The sequence below is a fragment of the Microtus pennsylvanicus genome, chromosome 20, assembly GCF_037038515.1.
Source record: "Microtus pennsylvanicus isolate mMicPen1 chromosome 20, mMicPen1.hap1, whole genome shotgun sequence".
Classification (NCBI taxonomy): Eukaryota; Metazoa; Chordata; class Mammalia; order Rodentia; family Cricetidae; genus Microtus; species Microtus pennsylvanicus.
Window position 1 is genome coordinate 522,330 of NC_134598.1, and position 18,368 is coordinate 540,697.

Sequence of the window (18,368 nt, forward strand, 5' to 3'; positions counted from 1 at the left end):
TAACAAAAACCCCTTCAATTCTGGAGGGATCTTTTTTTTTTCCTTTTCTTTTTTAAACAGAGATAGAGACGGAGATAGGGTTTCTCTGTGTAGCTTTGGTGCCTGTCTTGTAGCCCAGGCTGGCCTTGAACTCACAGAGATCTGCCTGTCTCTATTAAAGGCGTACACTACCACTGCCAGGCAAGAGGGACTTTTTTATTTACATAGTAGCCACATTTTAAGTAACAAAAACATCCCCGTATGCCATCAATTATCGTGTATTCACAAGACTCTAAGTGACGACTTTCAAACTACACTCCTGAAACTGTTCCTCGGTTAACAGGTTTTAGAAATTTAATCTTAAGTTCTCTTGTCGGAGGTTCCCATGAGATCATGTGACTGGAAAGTCCTGTGACTTATGTAACTCAAGGTTTTCAATCTTACTGCTGCTCCCCGGGAACTTCTTTTTGGAACACAAAAATGAGACTAGTCCACTAGTTAAGTCAGCTTCCACTGTAACAAGCATACGCCTGTGGTATGGCTGAGAGTATGTCAGGTGCTTCTCTCCATTGTAACCATTACAGTAATCAAAGGCTCGAGGCTGCCCCCTTTAGGAGAACAGGAGCATAAACTCCTGCTCATTTCACAGACAGAAACTGATGCTCCTGGCTCTGATGTCAAGACTCATTCTGTACATTAGAAGTACTGTGACTTCTCGGGAAGACTCAGGCAATGGGGACCTGCTTACACCCTCTGCCAAAGGATGCATAACTCACTAACTAAAGAATACTTCAAGGAGACAGACATGGTGGCACACACCTTTAATCCCAGCAATCAGGAAGCATAAGTATGAGGGTCACTGTGAGTCTGAGACCTTCCTGGTCTACACAGCTTAAGATACAGGCACCGTTAAGAGATGAGGCAACTGCTTGGCTGTGGTTTAATCTGGCAGCACTGTGCCACCTCCCTTCTTCTCATGCTTTGGGCCAGTGAGAAGCCCTGAAGGTGCGGCAAGGGCAGATGTTCTAGAGACACAGCTACCAGGACAGAGGAGGCAGGAGACATGCCTAGCATCAGGAGTGGTGGTGTCTTTACCATCCCTGGGAATCTCTTCCAGCTGCTCACTGATGTGTGGCAGGAACTTTCTGTCTGTATCCCTGAAAACACTGCACTAGGTACAAGTGCAATGGTCCCTCTGGGAGCTCTGGGGGGAGGGGACTTCTTCCAAGGCTCATGGCTCCCTGCCTGCTAGATACGGAGAGTGAGGCTTACTTAACGGATTAGAGGAACCTACCATCCCATGGATGTTGAAGTTCTTGTTTCTTGGTGCAAAGACATTCTGGAAAGCCTTCTGGTACTGAGGTGCAGCTGTCCAAGGTGAGTGGGGTGCTGGAGTGGAGATCATCATGAAGAATGGCTCAGAGTTGGACTTGTAGTCGAGGAAGTCCAGGGAGAGATTGGCCTGACACACACAGAGAGTTGTCATCTCCTACCCCCGCCTAGCAACTGCACATCCAATAGGGAAGTTTCTCTTGGTAGACAGTGTGGCTACGAATCTCTAATGTATTTCACATCACAGTCATGCATGTAGTATGAGGGTGGCAGGACCGGCTAGCTTACACCCGAAATAATTACACAGAAACTGTATTCATTTAAACACTGCCTGGCCCATTAGTTCTAGCCTCTTACTGGCTAACTCTCACATCTTGATTAACCCGTTTCTATTAATGTATATCGCCACTTGACTGTGGCTTACCGGAATGAGTCTAACCACCGTCCATCTTGGGCAGGAGAAGCATGGCATCTGCCACACTTCCCTTCTTCCCAGCATTCTGTTCTGTCTACTCCACCCACCTAAGGGCTGCCCTATCAAAAGGCCAAAGCAGCTTCTTTATACAACCAATGAAATCAACACAAATACAGAAGGACCTCATGCGCAACACACTGCTGGAATACTAATTTGGTTTGGACAATGCTTACAACCTTGATATGTCTACCAAGGAAAGCAACTGAGACCTTAACTTTACGAGACCTAGAGGTTGTTATGCTCCCCAAACAGTAAGACATAGTAAATTGTCTATTTTAGCATTAACTTAAAATAATGATGGCTATATGGCCTCAAAGAACGTTAGGGGGGCCAGTGAGATGCTCAGCAGGTAAAGTGCTGCCAAGCCTGATGAGCTGCGTCTCCTCCCAGACATCCCAACATGGCGGAAGGGCAGAACTGATCCCACATTCTTTAATCATTTCATTCTAGCCCGTTCATGCCCTCGTATCTCCCAACACTAAAGGGAATCTGTCTTAATTCTTTCACACCACAAGCTCTACAGCTTCCTGTGGTTTTCTTCAAGACTCACTTCTGTTTGCCCAAAGCACTCGCGACGGCTCCTCCCTTGTCTGTATTGGTTACTCTAACCTCCCTCGGGCTTCTGCTCAAAAGTTACCTAAGTCACCCTTTCCCTTCGTCTAACCTATCAGCCCCTAACGAAGCGACAGAGACATGTGTGCACACGACCACACACCCACGGCAGGTTAATTGCTGGTCGTGAAGAGGCTGCCCTCCCCTCCGAGGAACTGGGCTTTGTTCAGTTATCAGGGAACGGCTGCACCACGTGCTAGACTGAGAGTAAACACTCTGGGACAGTTTCCATCACACACGTGTGAGGACAGGAGGGTTCCACCTCCACAGAGCCCTGAAGGACATCTGAGGAGAAGTCTCTCTGAGGCAGCCACTAGAGTTGCAGGGATCATGAGGACACGAGACCCAAGACTAGCTTATATATAAAGAAAAGCACTCTCTGGAGGTTCTGATCAGCTGCAAGTGTTTTTTGGCAGATAGACCTGTCTAGATGGCACCCGGCCCCAGAGCTCACCAGAACGTCCGTCAGGTAGTCAGTGCTGTAGTTCTCACCATGCTTCCTCGCCTTCCCGTTGATGGAGAGCGTGTAGTTGTAGTACTTAGAGTTCTTCTCCTGTAGAAAGGAGGAATAAATTCAAAGTCTGAGTCCAGAGTGTGAGCTCCTGCTGGGCTCTAGGAAGTAAGAGGGACACCTGCTCAAGCCAGTACTGAACTGGGTTTGGGGGACATCACCATAGACCAGAAGAGTTCCATAAGTCTGTGTGGTTTTAGAAGCCAGACATGGGTCAGGAAGACCAGTCCACTAATGGTAGGAAAAACACTTGGAATAGAGTGACTCACCAGTCAACAGACCGTCATTAAGGAGACAAACAGTTTTCCATAAGGTGAGGCTTGTGTTGGCAATGGGGCTAAGTCAGAGCACACATATTTTGCATCTGGGGCTGTGACTAGTCGCCACTGACCTTAACAGTCACTTACCAAGGCATACCAGTAACTCCAGCCCAGAGGGACGTGCTCCAGGCCACCTGCATCCGGGGCTCCGTACTGAAAAGACAACCAAGCAGGATGTTAGAACTCCCTAGATATGACCAGACCAGAAAGAACAGTCAACCGAGCACACCTTTCGGCCAGGGCCTAAAACACAGCAGCGTACAACTGCCCCAAACACACAAATAGTTAAAGAATAAAGAACTCCCTAACTCAAGCTATTTCTTCAGTGGAGTCAGTAACTCTGGTCACTGCTAAATCCTGCCTGCCCCTGTTCTGAACGGCCAGTGTGCCATTTAATCATTTAAATGTACAGAGCTGGTCAGATCTCAATGCAGAGGCTGCATCTGAACACACTTCTGAGAGAGCAGGCCGCACCTACGCTATGACAACACCGTGATAGCTCTAGGACATGGTGTGTGGCCTATGAAGCCCAGCACTCACCGTCTGGGGACTCTCATGGGGTGAGAGCTGAGCTATGACCCAACAGTCTAAACGACCCTTGGCTGACAACAGCCTAGAGAATCAGACCATGGATCATTACTTCAGCTGTCCTGATGAAACCTAAGTTTGAAGGCCAAGTTACCCGGTAAGATGATTGTGACTGCAGCACACTTTCCCTACCTAAACACAGTCAGTGCTGCCATTTAAGGCAGGATGGAATCTCTGGAAACATCATTACATACACATCAGATGACCTTCCCTGTGCAAAGCAGCCTAAGTTCCCTTCCGGCCATCAAAGGTCTCTGACCCCGCGACAGAGCGTCTTTCGACTTTCCATGATTCTCTCAAACTGACTCACAGGTCACAGAGCTATCCCCTCAATGACAGGGAGGAAGGAGCGGAGAAAATCCAGACCAGATATAGACCTCTGGCTACTGCAGGAAAAGGGTGTGAGAAAATGCACACTGTCCCTTCACCCTGCACCCCGTTTCAGCCATCACTAGAGAACCCAAACACCCCCAACACAGCACAGATGCTAAGAAAACTGAGACCCAGGCGGTGGACTTGGGGCTACGGGCCTCGAGGTGACAGGCCACAGTGAGGCACCGCCCGCTCAGCCCCACGGGGCCAGCCATATGTTCCCACAGCCGCACTGCCCATGGGGCCGTTCCTTGATCAGTTTCCCCACAGTCTGGTTGTTCAGTCTGTTCTCACCCTGAAGGTAAAAAAGGAGCTGCACACTGAATTGTTCTAATTAAGAAATGATCCCATGAGACCCGAGCAGAGGCTGGGAGCAAAAGCCCCCCACTTGATGCTGGAAAAGAGGAACTGGAAAGGAAGATGCTGTGACAGCCATGTGACCAGAATCCCCGGAGAGAACAGGGAAGCAGAGACAGATGGAAGAGCACTCAGGACAATTTGTAAATAAATGCTGTGGGGGCTGGGTAGAAGGAGAGCAACTACAGAACCCAAGCACCCGCGTTTGTCTGCTGAATGCGCAGGTCAGCAAAAAGCTGCAAATAACTCTTTAATAGCATGACTTGAATTGACACCAATGAGAAAAAAAATTATTCTCAGGAAATATATTAATTCACATTTAAATGCCATCATAGGAAAGGAAAAGATCGTTCAACACACCTCATTCAGATACTTCCCAGCAAAAAAGGTCTGATAACCGCACATTGATCTGAGGATGGCGGGGAACGTGCTTGGCTCCTGGATCTTCTGCCAGGACTTGCTGCTGCAGTTCCCCTCCAGAGTGTTGTTCACGACGTGATGGTTGTGTGGGTACTTCCCAGTCAGGATGCTGGCTCTGCTGGGGCAGCAAAGAGCGCTTGGCACATACTACAGGGACAGAAGCAAAGGGTGAGGTTAGACCACAAAAAAGACTCACCGAGAGGGAAAAGCACTCAATGCTTGCATTTTAATTTCAGGGTCTCCTGGAGCAGAGCTCTTTCTATACACATGGCGCACTCCAGAGCTGTTCAAGTCATTCATCAGAAACAACAGAGTAGATTAAAAAAAAAAGTGAACAAGTTGCTACTTGAGATCATGAGAGAGGTGGAAGAGATTGGGGTCTAAGTAGGGGTGGTAAATAGGACACATACAACATGAAAGCAGAAGGACGCTGGACAGGGGAGGGGGCAACAAAAGGGAAGTGAAGATGGGGAAGGGAACGAACACACACACACACACACACACACACACACACACACACACACAGTTATTAGACCCATTACTTTTTGTTTCCTAGCACAAAAACTGATCATCTGGAATTCATGCTAGCATTACTGTTTCCTTTTAAGTACTTGCTGCTGTTTCCTGCCTTTCAAGTTGGACTTGGACTGCTTTCCCCTTTAGGTGCTAGGACAGAAAGATCAGGGCCCAGCACATCCTGATCGTATGCCCCCACCAAGCTGAGCCTCCAGCTCTCTGACTGGAGTTTGAAAACGCTCAGGAGGGTGATGGTCTCCACATGAACACTCACTTTTTCCTTCTTTATAATCAGATGTGTTTGTCCTCTGTAACTTTTTTTTCAAGTTTTTGCCTTAAAAAGATTTTATTTACATGTATGTGTGAGTGTGTGTACTCATGAGTGTTTGTCGTTTGTGTGTGGGTGCAGAGGGTATCAGGTCCCTTATAATGGGGCCATGGTTACAACCATTGCTACACGGTCGATGAACCCACATTCCAGTCCTCAGGATGGTGCAGCGGGCAGCTGCCACTGTGGGACCTCCTCTCCAGCCCTGCCTCCTGTCACTCTGACCCAGAAGGGAGCTTCAGCAGGGGGATCGTCCAGATCAGTGTCCTGATTGTGAATCCACACAGGAGGATCCAAGCCACTGTGGGTGACACCATTCCCCAGGCAGGTGGTACTGGGCTGTATAAGAAAGCTAGAAAAGCCAGTCATGTTGGCGCACAACTTTAAGCCCAGCACTCAGGAGGCAGAGGTGGGTGGATCTCTGAGTTTAGGACCAGCCTGGTCTATACTGAAATCCTGAAAAACAAAACAAAAGGAACAAATGAAAGCTAACAGGCCAGCAAGGCCAGCAGGGCGGTCCCCTTGATGATCCTACTGGAATTCCCTGACTTGCCTCAGATATGAACGGATCAGACCTTCTGCCCCACGCTGCTTTCGGTTGTTGTATTCTACTGCAGTAGCAGAAAAGAAACTGCAACATTTCCCTTTCTGCCCTGTGACCTTTTATGGCCAGAATGGCATCATTACTGAATTTGCACATTTCATTTCAGCACTGGCTCAGGCATTCCTTCCTTTATGGGGTTGATCTCTGGTACTGACACAAACCAACCCCACCTTGGGGCCGGATGTGTAAGCCAGTGGTTGGGCATGATACAACAGCCCTGGTACCAATTCCAATACCAAATGACACACCATCGTGACGGTTCTTACCCAATCTTCATTCTAATCATTCTAGATAATATTTCAAATCACTTAACTGGATCTAAGAAAAGTTTTGACTTTAATTAGAACTATATTTTATAATAGTGTCTTCACATAGAAAACAATGTGCCTAGCAACATTATCAAACATTCCCCAAAGACAGGGTCTCACTATGTAGCTTTGGCTGTCTTGGAACTATGTAGATCAGGCTGGCCGCAATCACACAAAAATCTGCCTAACCCTGCTTCCTGCGTGCTGGGATTAAAGGTCTGTGCCACCGTGTCTGGGTTGTTTGTATAAATCTTAACCATTTATGGCTACCACTTGCTATTCCTGGAGTGAATTTTCTGCTGCTATTATTAGGAATGGAACTTTTTTTGTTCCATTTTTTCCTCCCTGAAAAAGTCTCACTATGTAACCTGGGCTGGAACTCAGACTCACAGAGATCTGCCAATCTCGCCTCCTGAGCGCTGGGATTAAAGTCACGCGCCACCACCCTGGGTTCTATTTTTAAGTTGTTATATAGGATGAGTTTTCCCGGTGTAAAAAAAAAATCCAAAAGAATGGAAATAATTTTGTCATTTTCCCATAGTTTTATGTCCTTCTGAAGATAGTAAGGATATCCAGAACCCTGAATGACCAAAGTCTTATCCCCGATTATGCCGAGTCCTTCATCTTAAGCGTGAGATATGCCACTTGTCTGGAATACTCTTAGTAAGGTTGCCCTCACACAACTACTGCGATGAACGTTTCCCCTTCTCCCCTTCAATTACTCTTCTGTGGACAACATACCCCAAATCAACTTACTGTGTGGTCCTACACTGGCATGCACGTCACATGTGCCAATCCATGTAACCATGGTAACCCTGAGGTGGATGTACAGACTTCATTTAAAACGGGGAAACAAAAATCCAAAACACAGGTGAATAAACAAATAAGTAACTATTCAAACTAAGCAATCTGGCTCAGAGTCTATGTTTAAACCCAAGCACGACACTGTGCCGCTGCTCGGTGGATTTCTTGGTAGGAAGCTACCATACCACCACTTAGGAGTTTTCTGTAAGGTTCTTGAATATGAATGGTTAGATTTGGGGTCTCTGACTCCATACATGTTGTATGTGTGTTTTCAAGTCAGCTAGCAGAGCTCATGGAACTTTTACTCCGTAACAATTTACATAGCATAAATGTTCTTGGTTTGTACAACCTAGTTTCAACCCTCAAACAGCAAGGACCTCAATAAAATACCCTAGTTATGTGACAGGCTAGAATACCAGCAATTAGTTGAGTGCATTGGTGCATGCCTTTTAATCCCAGCATTTGAAAGGCAGAGGCAGGCAGATCTCTGTGAGTTCAAGACCACCCTGGTCTACAGAGTGAGTTCCAGGGCAGCCAGAATTACATAGTCAGACCCTATCTCAAAATCAAGAACAACCCATTCCCCAAAACAAAAACCTGCAATTAATTTATCATTTCAATGAAAAGAATTAATAAAACCCCTCAGGCTAGACATTTTGCTGAAAAAAACACAAACAAAAATCCTTCCACATAAACCACACTAGAATTCCAGCGTGAGTGTTTTTTTTCCCCAGAATGTGAAGGGAAAGCTAACAACATGACTTTGATTTCTAAACTTACAGCGCTAGAGAAAGTCATCCCCTTCTCTCCAATGAGGGCCTTGGTTTTCTTCAGCGGTGTCTACAAGGGAAACAATTCCTTGTTAAACAATGCTTGATAAAATAAAACATGCAAACAGCACTTGTGTTTGGTTACAACTTAGATTTACTTCATGTGTACGGGTGTTTTGCCTGCCTGTGTATGTCTGGGCACCATGCACACTCATGCAGTACCTGCAGAGGCCAGAAGAGGGCACTGGATCCTCTGGAAATGGACGTAGAGGCAGTTGTTAGTGGCTGTGTGGGTGCTGGGAACCAAATTCTGGTCTCCTCTGCAAGAGCAACAAGTGCTCTTAACTTTTCAGCCATCTCTCCAGCCCCTTTTGCTTTATCTTAGTCATTTATTTGGTCAGCTCTGACACAAAGCAAAAGAGCAATGGTTTTGTAGAAGCAGAACCAAACAGGTTTGGTTACAATCAGATGAACCCTGTGCAAGCAGGAAGCGAAGTTCACAGCTCATAGCCCTGCTCCATCCACGCTGACTGCAGGTAATAAAATCACAATGCCCTCTTATTATTGCTGATAACCCCAAGGCATGAAATGATCTGAAAGGAAACCTCCACACTACTCAGACAACACTTAGATGGAGTGTTGAAATGTCTGAAACCACACAAGATCTCAAGGCTCGCAGACTGCTTCCAAGCTTCCGCGGGTAATGACGGACTCTGACAGTGAGGGTCCTGCTGAGCCCCCTCCGTAGCACACACACCCAGTCAATCCTGAACACCATTCCTTCAGGGCTAGGGATTGAACCCAGGGCCTGGTGCACCCAGGCAAGTGCTCTCCCAGGGAGCTACAAATCCAGTCCTATCACTCTGATTATATTCTTGCTTTTCATCTTTTGTTCAAAATCTACAATTTTGAACTAAGTACAGGGAAAAGTTAACTTCATCCCAGAGGACAGAGGTTTGAAGGCAGTTATTTAACTATGAAGAAAGGTACACTGATTCTGTTCGCTTTCTAGACAGCAAGACAACGAGGATCCAGAGGAGGTCTGTGCGATTCTGAATTCTCTGAACCCCAAGAACAGACTAAATACAACCTTACGTCTACCTGGCACAGTATTTCCTTGAAGGTGGAGCTTCCAAACACACACCTAGGCTAACAAGAGACTCGCTTTCAACAATGTGTCCCTTTCCCTGCAGTCTCCAAAGGACAATTCCAATGCATTCAAGTCAAGCTTTGACGATGCCATGAGGAGATCTCAACCTGTGGGTCGAGACCCCTTTGGGGGTCGCATAGCAGATATCCTGTATAGCAGATATTTACGATTCCTAACAGTAGCAAATTACAGTTATGAATTAGCAACAAAAATAATTTTATGGCTGGAGGTCACCACAACATGAGGAACTTAGTGAAGGGTCACAGGGGTTGAGAACCGCTGACCTAGAGGAAGACCTGGGACTGAGAGAGAATTCAGTTATCAAACTGTCTGTACACATGCAAAACTACTAGACACTATTTGTTTTCCAGGAGGATATAAGGTGTGATGCTAACACATTTGTTAAATACTTTATGTGCCACACACTGATTGAGGCAAAGGCAGGTAACAAGGTCCTGACCTCACCATACTGTTCTAGGATGCGGACAACTGAAGGTGACCTCAGGTAGTAGCAGGTGCTACAAAGGGAACACAGCAGGTCCAAGTGGCACAGCTGGCTGGCAGGAGGCAGGGGCTACTTCAGAAGAGCAACTGGGAGGGCCCTTAAAGGAGGCAACCTTGCTGAGAGGTTCCTACAGCGGGCAAGCAGGGCTAAGGTCATTCATGGGCCGAAGAGGAGGAGCTTACTGGCTGAGGCAGGCAAATATCCCAACAGAGAAAACGGGAAGGAGCCAATGTGGAAGAAACAGCTCAGGACAGAAGGGGAACACAAGGTGACAGACAGCACAGGGCTTCATAGGAATTTCAACTCAAATGTTTACGTTAATAATCTTCGCATGGCTGAATAGGTCCCGGGCAAGAATCGCGCGGTACTGAATGTATGTGTCCGTGCTAATTCGAAGTGACAGTGGCTGGTCAGGTGGAAGCCATGTGACGGTATTAAGAAACAGCCACACTCACTCTCAGGAGTAGAGGCGCAACGTTACTTATCATCCTAAGCAAACTCCCTTTCAGAAACACAGAAGGAGCCACTGACCCTCCTGATCCTGCACAGCACTCTGAACGTCCTCAGATGACTCTGATAAGCCAATGGCTGACTTTCCTCTGAACAATGGAAGTCATCTTGCTTTAGGTAGGTAACACAGGTCATATTTAGTCTTTCCTTACACTTCCGCCTGGCTCCTGACCAAGCACCCCTTTTCCTAGAGTGAAGGATTTAAGAAACAGCCCATGCTTTTGCAGACACCATACCCTGGAAAAATTCATAAAAGCATAGACCCTCGGATAATACGCGGAACAAATGCTATGAAATATTAAATGTGAAAGATGCTCTGACCACAAATAAGATGGAATAAGATGGATAAAGACAGGGGCCAGAGAGATGGCGCAGCAGGAAAGTGCACTGACTGTGCTTCCAAAGGACCCAGGTCTGATTCCCAGCACCCCCATGGCAGCTCACAACCATCTCTGAGTCCTGTCTCAGCACATCTGATGCCACATCTGATGCCTTTCCTGGCCTCCGCAGGTACCAGGACACACACACGGCTGTACACACATACACACAGATGAGCAAAGCACCCATACACATTTTTTTTTTAAAAAAAAACACTGTGCATGCCTGTAATCCCAAGTCTTGGGAGGTAGAAGCAGGAGGATCAGGAATTCAGGTACACCCTCAGCCTCACAGCTAACGAGTCCTCCTGGACTATGCTGGACAGCATGGTCAGCTTGACACAAACTAGTCATCTGAGAGGAGAGAACTTCAGCTAAGAAAATGCCTCCATAAGATCAGGCTGTATATAGAACATTTTTTTAATTAGTGATCAATGGGAGAGAGCCCAGCCACTGTGGGTGGTGCCAGCCCTGGGTTGGTGGTCCTGGGTTCTAGAAGAAAGCAGGCTGAGCAAGCCATGGGCAGCAAGCCAGTAAGCAGCACCCCTCCAGGATCTCTGCGCCAGCTTTCTCCTCCAGGATCATGCCCTGTTTGAGTTCCTATCTTGGCTTCCCTTTATGGACTGTGTCTATGGGTACGTAAGTCAAACAAACCCCGTCCTCCCCAACCTGTTTATTGTCAGTGTTTCATCACAGCAATAGTGAGTGTCCTTCAGTAGGACATGGATTGTCTTGAAAAAAAATAAAAGAAAAAAATTCACGATAAATGAAAACCTTATGATATCAAACTGTGGCCTGAGTCAGCGTGGATGTGCTGTGTGTGTGTGGGGGGGGGGTCCCAACTGCTTACTTTGCCAACTATTACAAAAACTGAAACACAATTCCTCTCTATGGTAAAGACTCTTTACATGAAGTTTTACACGTAAATTAAGGAATAAGGGTGACCTCCCCACTGACAACATTCCAGAATGCCACTGAAGACTCAGACACAGTACAAAGTGCCTCCGTGGGTGTGAGTACCAGATGACACATGCCAAGGCAGGGCTACCACAATGTTCTAGGAAAGCAAATAAGACTGCTGTCCCTCCAAGCTTCTGTGATGTTAGAAACACAAATATAAGACACCTCACACCTTGCTTGGTACCAAGGAGGTTCTCGAACACCATTCCTGCCTCGGCTCGCCACCTTATCCTAGCTGACACTCAGTGTCACGACTCTGAAAGGGGCTGCGAAAAAAGTCAGAATTCTCTCAAGTGCCTAGGGGCTACAGCTTTGAAACAAATAAAAACACCATCGCAGGACTCAGGGAACTGGACTCGGGTTGTTGACAGCCCAAGAGCCAGAGGCTGCAGGTTCATCTTGTCCCCTCTATCTGTTATGGTTTCTCAGGCCAGTCTATGTCTTTAATCCCAGCACTCAGGAGGCAGAGGCAGGCTGATTTCTGTGAGTTCGAGGCTACCCAGGTCTATAGAGTGAGTTTTAGGACAGGCTCCAAAGCTACTGAGAAACCCTGTCTCACAAACCGAAACAAAACAAAAAGAAGCTAGGGCCAGCATGATGACCTATGGAGTACAAGGAGATGTGCTGCCAAGCCTGAGAACTCGAGTTCAATTCCCAAGACCCACAGGGAGAATGAGCAAGGTGACTCCTCCACCTTGTCCTCTAACCTCCATGTTCAGGCCACAGTGGCATGTGTACATCCCCACCCCTAAATACAGAATCTGCTGGGAGAAACAAAGTTAGAGAGGGCAAATAATACCTCGATTACCTCGACTACACACGGCCAATAGCTGTGCTAAGTAAGAGAAGCTCACTGAACTAAGAGCGCCTTTTTGCTACACAGAGAATTTGGTTTTTAACAGTAGTCTTTTTTATTATTATTATTTTAAGCTTTGAACTCCCAGCACATGTGAGGCAGAAGATGGATCTTTGAGTTCAAGGCTTGCAAGAGCCACGTAGTGAGACCCTATCTCAAAAAAACAAAAAACAAAAAAACCAAATAACCAAGAAACAAGCAAAGAAAAAGGAATTAAGAGAAGAAAGCTCTGGGAGCAGGAGGCTGTGAAACAGCTGGAGTGATAGATAGCAAAACCTAAAATCTAAGAGTGAAATTAAATCGAGACTTTCGGTTCAGGAAATGGGGGTTAGCTCAAACCGAGAGCACTGGCTCAGCGTGCATGAGGCTTTGGGCTCCATCCCCGAAACTCAGGAGAAGAGATTCAGCATGCTCGTGGCTCAGTGGAAACTACAAAGCAACGAGACAACGGGATCTACGTGGGACTGAGTGGCCACGCTGACATCTTAAACACTACTTAGCAGAGAAGGTCCATGGAATACAAGGCACACATTACTTCACGGTCCCGAAACCTATGGCTCTGCTTACCATTATCACATGTGACACACGGAAAGCCAAAATGTTGGCAGCCACTCTCTAAACTGATTTCACAACTCACAGACCGGCTGGGACCAGCAACTTGAAGGGCACTGAGCCTAGGGTTATTGCCACAGAGGAAAGGGCAGGACCCTCCGGCCATCAGCTGAGAGCCAAAGGGGAACTGAAGAGAGAAGGGAAAAGACTTTTTTTTTTCTTTAAATGAGAGCACTGCTGACCCAGGACGGAAGAACAGTGGAGGTTTCCTCTTAATCCACCTCCTCCTTCAGAGCCTTGGGCAAGACCCTGGTATGGGGGGCGGGGGGGGGGGGGGAGGGGGGAGCAGGTTTTGGTGTGGATGTTCCCTAAGGTCAAATTCCAGAACCTCGAAAGAGCAGAAGTGACTCCGGGAAGGAAATGAAGTCGCATGACAACACCCATTAGCTATCAAGTGGAGCCCTGACAGAAATGCCTCAGTCAGGTGTTCAATTAGGCCGATTCTTTTTTTCTTGATGCTTCTTAAGCAAAAACACACTCTCAACCACTCTGGCCCCTATCATCACTTAGAGTCATCACAGAAGCACAAATGCCGACGTCCCAGGTCCCTCGTGAAGGGGGCCGACGAGGCCTTGGATCTCCCTGATCCATCTCTGGCCTCCACAGGTTTGTCCTGAGCGGTGAGTGGTCACTGCAGCAGGAAGGTCCGGACTAGAGGCAGCGTGTGCATGGAGCGTGCGTGCGGGTGAGCCCAAGAGAGGAATCCGAGTCCTTCGGTCCGTCCGAGCTCATGGAGGATCCGGAGCGGCTGCGCACACCCACCCACGGCCAAGGCACCCAGCAAAGGGGGTACGGGGGAGTGGGGGAAGGGCGTGGAGAGGCGTTACCATGCCGCCGAGCTCCGCGTCTTGGTCGTCGGTGAGCAGCAGCAGCACGTTGGGCCTGCGAGCCGCCCCGACGAGCCCCAGGCAGGAGCCCAGCAGCGACAGCAGCAGCAGCACCGCGGGTGAGCGGCCCGGCCGGGGCCAGGCTGCGGACACGAGCCGCATGGCCGCCGCGCTCCGCGGGGACCGAGAGAGACAGACACCGAGTGGGCGCAGGCCGGCCGGGTCAGGTTCGCTCTCTCTAGGCGAGATCACGTGAGCCGGGGGCAGGGGGCGGGGCGCGTCGTCACGTGACAGGCGGCCGGGGGCGGGGTCTGGGGAGCCGCGGAGAGCCCGGCGCTGGGCGGCTGGACAGAGCTAGGACCGCCCGGGCCGCGCCTGTTTCTGCTGCTGTGGGCGGGACGGCAGAGGACTGGGGACGAAATCCGGGGGCAGTCGGCTCGTCCGCCCTCCAGAGAGAAGGAGCGCGTCTGCTGTGTACACAAATCAGCTGATGGCCAAAGTCCGAGCTAATTCCTGGGGTTAATGACAGCTCTGCCTGCGTCCTTTGACTTCTCACCTTTAGAGATGAAAGTTCTCATTCGGCTCAGCTGTCATTCTACTGAGCTTAGCTGGCGTGTAGTTTCAAACAATTTAGGAATATCTTAACAACTTTACACTAAATAGTTCTCGGTGGATGTTTTAAAAGTTAATTACACTCTAATACGCATTTGTTTTGTGCGCTCGTGTGCATTCTGCGGCATTTGTGTGAAGGTCAGTTCTTGCCTTTTAGTGAGTGGGTCCAGGGGATCGAACTCAGGTTCTTAGGCTTGGCTGCGGGTGGCTTTGTATGCTGAGTCATCCTAGCCAGGCCTCTTTGAAGAGTTTCTGCAAGTCTTCCTGGAAGCTTTTAGACTGTGCACTATCTATCAATTGCAACAAATCTTTTGCTTTGTTGAATAAGGCCTCAGATAAATATTTCCGGTTGGCTAGTAAGTTAAATTGCTATTAGAGCTTCCTGTGAGATTAGTACACGGTATACCAAAGGAGTATAATGTTTTATGCAGAAAAGACTGTACACTGTCATTTGCCATTCGGTTAGGTACTGGACATAATACCTTTATGTGTTTTTTAAAAAGATGTATGTGTATTAGTGTTTGCCTGCATGTATGTTACTGTGCTTGCCCAGTTCTTGGGGAAATCAAAAGAGGGCATCTGATCCCTGGGACTGGAGGTCGCGAGGCAGCATGAGGGTTCCTGGGAACTGAACCGGATCCTCTGCCAGAGTGACCTGTGTTCTTGGCCCCTGAGAAGTCTCCCCAGGCAGCTAGACTTAATACTTTTTTAAAAATATTTATTTATTTATTTATTCTGTATACAGAATTCCTTCCATGTATGCCTGCAGGCCAGAAGAGGGCACCAGACCCCATTACAGATGGTTGTGAGCCACCATACTAGGAATTGAACTCAGGACCTTTGGAAGAACAGTCAGTGCTCTTAACCTCTGAGCCATCTCTCCAGCCCTAGACTTAATACTTTTAATGCGTTCTTATTTCGATTAATTCTTCCTTAATTGTCTAATATTTATTTATTTATTTATTTATTTATTTATTTATTTATTTATTTATTATGTATACAATATTCTGTCTGTGTGTATGCCTGCAGGCCAGAAGAGAGCACCAGACCCCATTACACATGGTGGTGAGCCATCATGTGGTTGCTGGGAATTGAACTCAGGACCTCTGGAAGAAGAGGCAATGCTCTTAACCTCTGAGTCATCTCTCCAGACCCCCTTTTGATTTTTTTTAAAATAAGACTTTAGGAAAAAGTGGATAAAGTCCAACTTTTAAATGACGAATTCCCATGAAAATTTCCTTATAGGATAAACACTATTTCCCCTAAAATCTCTGGAAAGTAAGTCTCCTTCCTTTACACCCCCTCCCACCACTCCTGAGAGACAGGGTCTTGTTCCGCAGCCCAGGTTTGTTTGGTTGCCCTAAAACTGTCACTTAGCCCTTTCAGCCTCACGGAGCGCTGGGACTTCCGGGTGAACCGCCACGCCCATGCTACACTTGAACTTTTAATAACCTGGTAGCCACAGCCCTAACCTGGAAGGACTGACCAAGCCAAAGTAACCCTCCTGCTGTGAACAATTAGGCGCTGGGGGGACGGGGGCGGGGAGAGAAGCGCGTTCACGCAGAGACGAGAAAGCCAGTGCAGGCCTGTAAGCAAGGAGACCCCTACAGCAGGAAAGAAGTGACTTGGGGACCTCTGGCAGGTGTTCGTGAGGGGCTGGGGAGAAGAATATGGATGCTCCAGCAGAGCCTTCAGGAGGCTTTTCTCAAGAAGAGGGCAAGGCGGGCACTAACAGAGGTGTCATCTCCTGTCAGAGGGTCACACATTTGAGGCTATCCTGGGCTGGGGAGCAGGGGGAGAGCCTTAAGAAAAATTTCCAGCTAACCACCTGCTTCACTGTAAAAAAGGCTTAATGTTAGCTTTCTAGGCTGGTACCATGAATATTCACTCTTCACGGGCCTTTCAGCATTGTGGTCTCAGAGGCAGCCAGACCAGCAGGAAGGGAAAGAAAGAAATGTCCAAGCATATCCTCAGATGGGGGTGGGGGCATAGTTCTTCGGGTTTACCTGCTAGCACGCAAGAAGCTCTTCTCATGTCAACCCTAAGGACTGTATAAACAGGGCCTGGTATCTGACACATGCAATTCAACTATAATCCCAGCACTTAGGAGGCGGATGGAGGAGGACGTGAAATTTAAGGTCACTTTCAGCTACTCTGATAGTTTGCAGCCAGCCTGGCAAATTAATTAACTGATTAAGGATCCATAAGTAGATGCATCACAGTAAAAGACATTGGAAGACAAAGGGGGAAAAGCAGCAAGAGAAACACGCTTACCGATTACAAGGGGCTCCAAGCTAGCAGATGACTCCCGGGTGAGTCCCCTTGGCCTCTGTCTGCCATGCCTCCTCCCCGGTTTTAGCAATATGACTTTGAGCACGCAGATTTGACTGTAACTCCTGTCAGAGTTTTCAGCAGTTACAGGGTCAACCATGATAAAAAAGCATTCTCTGGGGCCAGTGCTGCTCAGACGCGATCACCGGAAATCACGGAGATCACTGAGATCACCGGAGATCTCAGTGAGGTTCAGCTGGGTTATCCATATATACTTTCAGTCATGCAGATTCAAAAACATAAAGCATTTCTTCAACACAGTTTGCTTAGAAGCCAGATGTCAGACTGGAGAGACGATGGGAACTGCTAGGACCTTGGGTTCCTAGCATCCAAGCTGGGTTCACAAACTGCTGTAACTTCAGCTCCAGGGCTGTCGGCCTCATCTCTTCAGGTACCCACATACACATGTATGTACTCACACAGAGCTATATAGACACATACATACATATAATAAGAGGAAATCATTTTAAAAGGTTAGTAACAGAAACTAATGAAGTAAGGAGTAGGAAGAAATCAGGAAAAATGAAAATATCAACAGTCATTTCTTTGGGAAGATTTAGCAAGACAGACAAGCTGTGCCCCCGGCATACCTCTACTTGAGGAGGCCGTCTGGACCCAGCAGAAAGGACTGTGGAGATGATTACAGTCATTCTTGACGTCAGGCAACAGTTAGGTGATTGCAGCAGCCGTGCTACATATTTTTTTTAGAATATTTATTTATTTATTTATGCGTATGAGTGCTCTATCTGCATGTATGCCACCACGACAGAAGAGAGCATCAGATAGAAGAGGGCACCAGATCTCATTATAGATAGTTGTGAGCCACCTTCTGCCTGGTAGGTTGGGATTGTGTTCAGGTTCACCACTGGGTGAAGCTATTGGTGAGTTCCCCTACCCCTAGCGCCTTGCAGCACCGCGAAAGCTGGCTAATAGGGAGGACTTTTCCGGTCGGTTCGCTTTGATCTCTCTGTGTACAATGTGTGCCTTCAGCAACAGGATCTTACCATTTAGTTATGGGAGGCAAACAAAAGCAATGTCAATAACCCATGTTGCTTTGGGGGTTTCTGGGGCCTCCCTGACCAATAATTCACAGAAAGAGCCTAAAACCTGGCATTGTGATTTTAACTTAAGAACTATGTCTTCTGAGAGAAGGATTGTCCACCCATGCGGGGTACCTTTGTTCAAAGCATATGTTTTGTAATTAAGTTATAAAGTAGTGGGTCTCTATAGGTTTTTTTTTAAATTAATTTATTTTTGCTTTATTTTATGTGCACTGGTGTTTTGCCTGCGTGTATGTCTGTGTGAGGGTGTCAGATGCCCTGGAATCAGAGT

General features: G+C 47.5%; 2 protein-coding genes across 2 annotated transcripts in view; one reads left to right on the forward strand and one right to left on the reverse strand.

Annotated features, from left to right (window-relative positions):
• Gns (glucosamine (N-acetyl)-6-sulfatase) overlaps positions 1 to 14,347 on the reverse strand; it is a 36,212-nt gene extending 21,865 nt beyond the window's left edge. Inside the window, exons 1-6 of the mRNA XM_075954604.1 lie at positions 14,094 to 14,347; positions 8,307 to 8,366; positions 4,907 to 5,113; positions 3,317 to 3,382; positions 2,853 to 2,951; positions 1,274 to 1,441 (exon numbers count right to left, since the gene is read on the reverse strand). Coding sequence (XP_075810719.1) covers positions 1,274 to 1,441; positions 2,853 to 2,951; positions 3,317 to 3,382; positions 4,907 to 5,113; positions 8,307 to 8,366; positions 14,094 to 14,255 — 762 coding nt within the window. The 5' untranslated portion in view covers positions 14,256 to 14,347. The remainder of the gene's footprint in view (positions 1 to 1,273; positions 1,442 to 2,852; positions 2,952 to 3,316; positions 3,383 to 4,906; positions 5,114 to 8,306; positions 8,367 to 14,093) is intronic.
• The window catches only part of Tbc1d30 (TBC1 domain family member 30), a 100,909-nt gene continuing 96,575 nt past the window's right edge, over positions 14,035 to 18,368 (forward strand). Inside the window, exon 1 of the mRNA XM_075954603.1 lies at positions 14,035 to 14,055. The gene's annotated coding sequence lies outside the window, so the exon portion shown is untranslated. The remainder of the gene's footprint in view (positions 14,056 to 18,368) is intronic.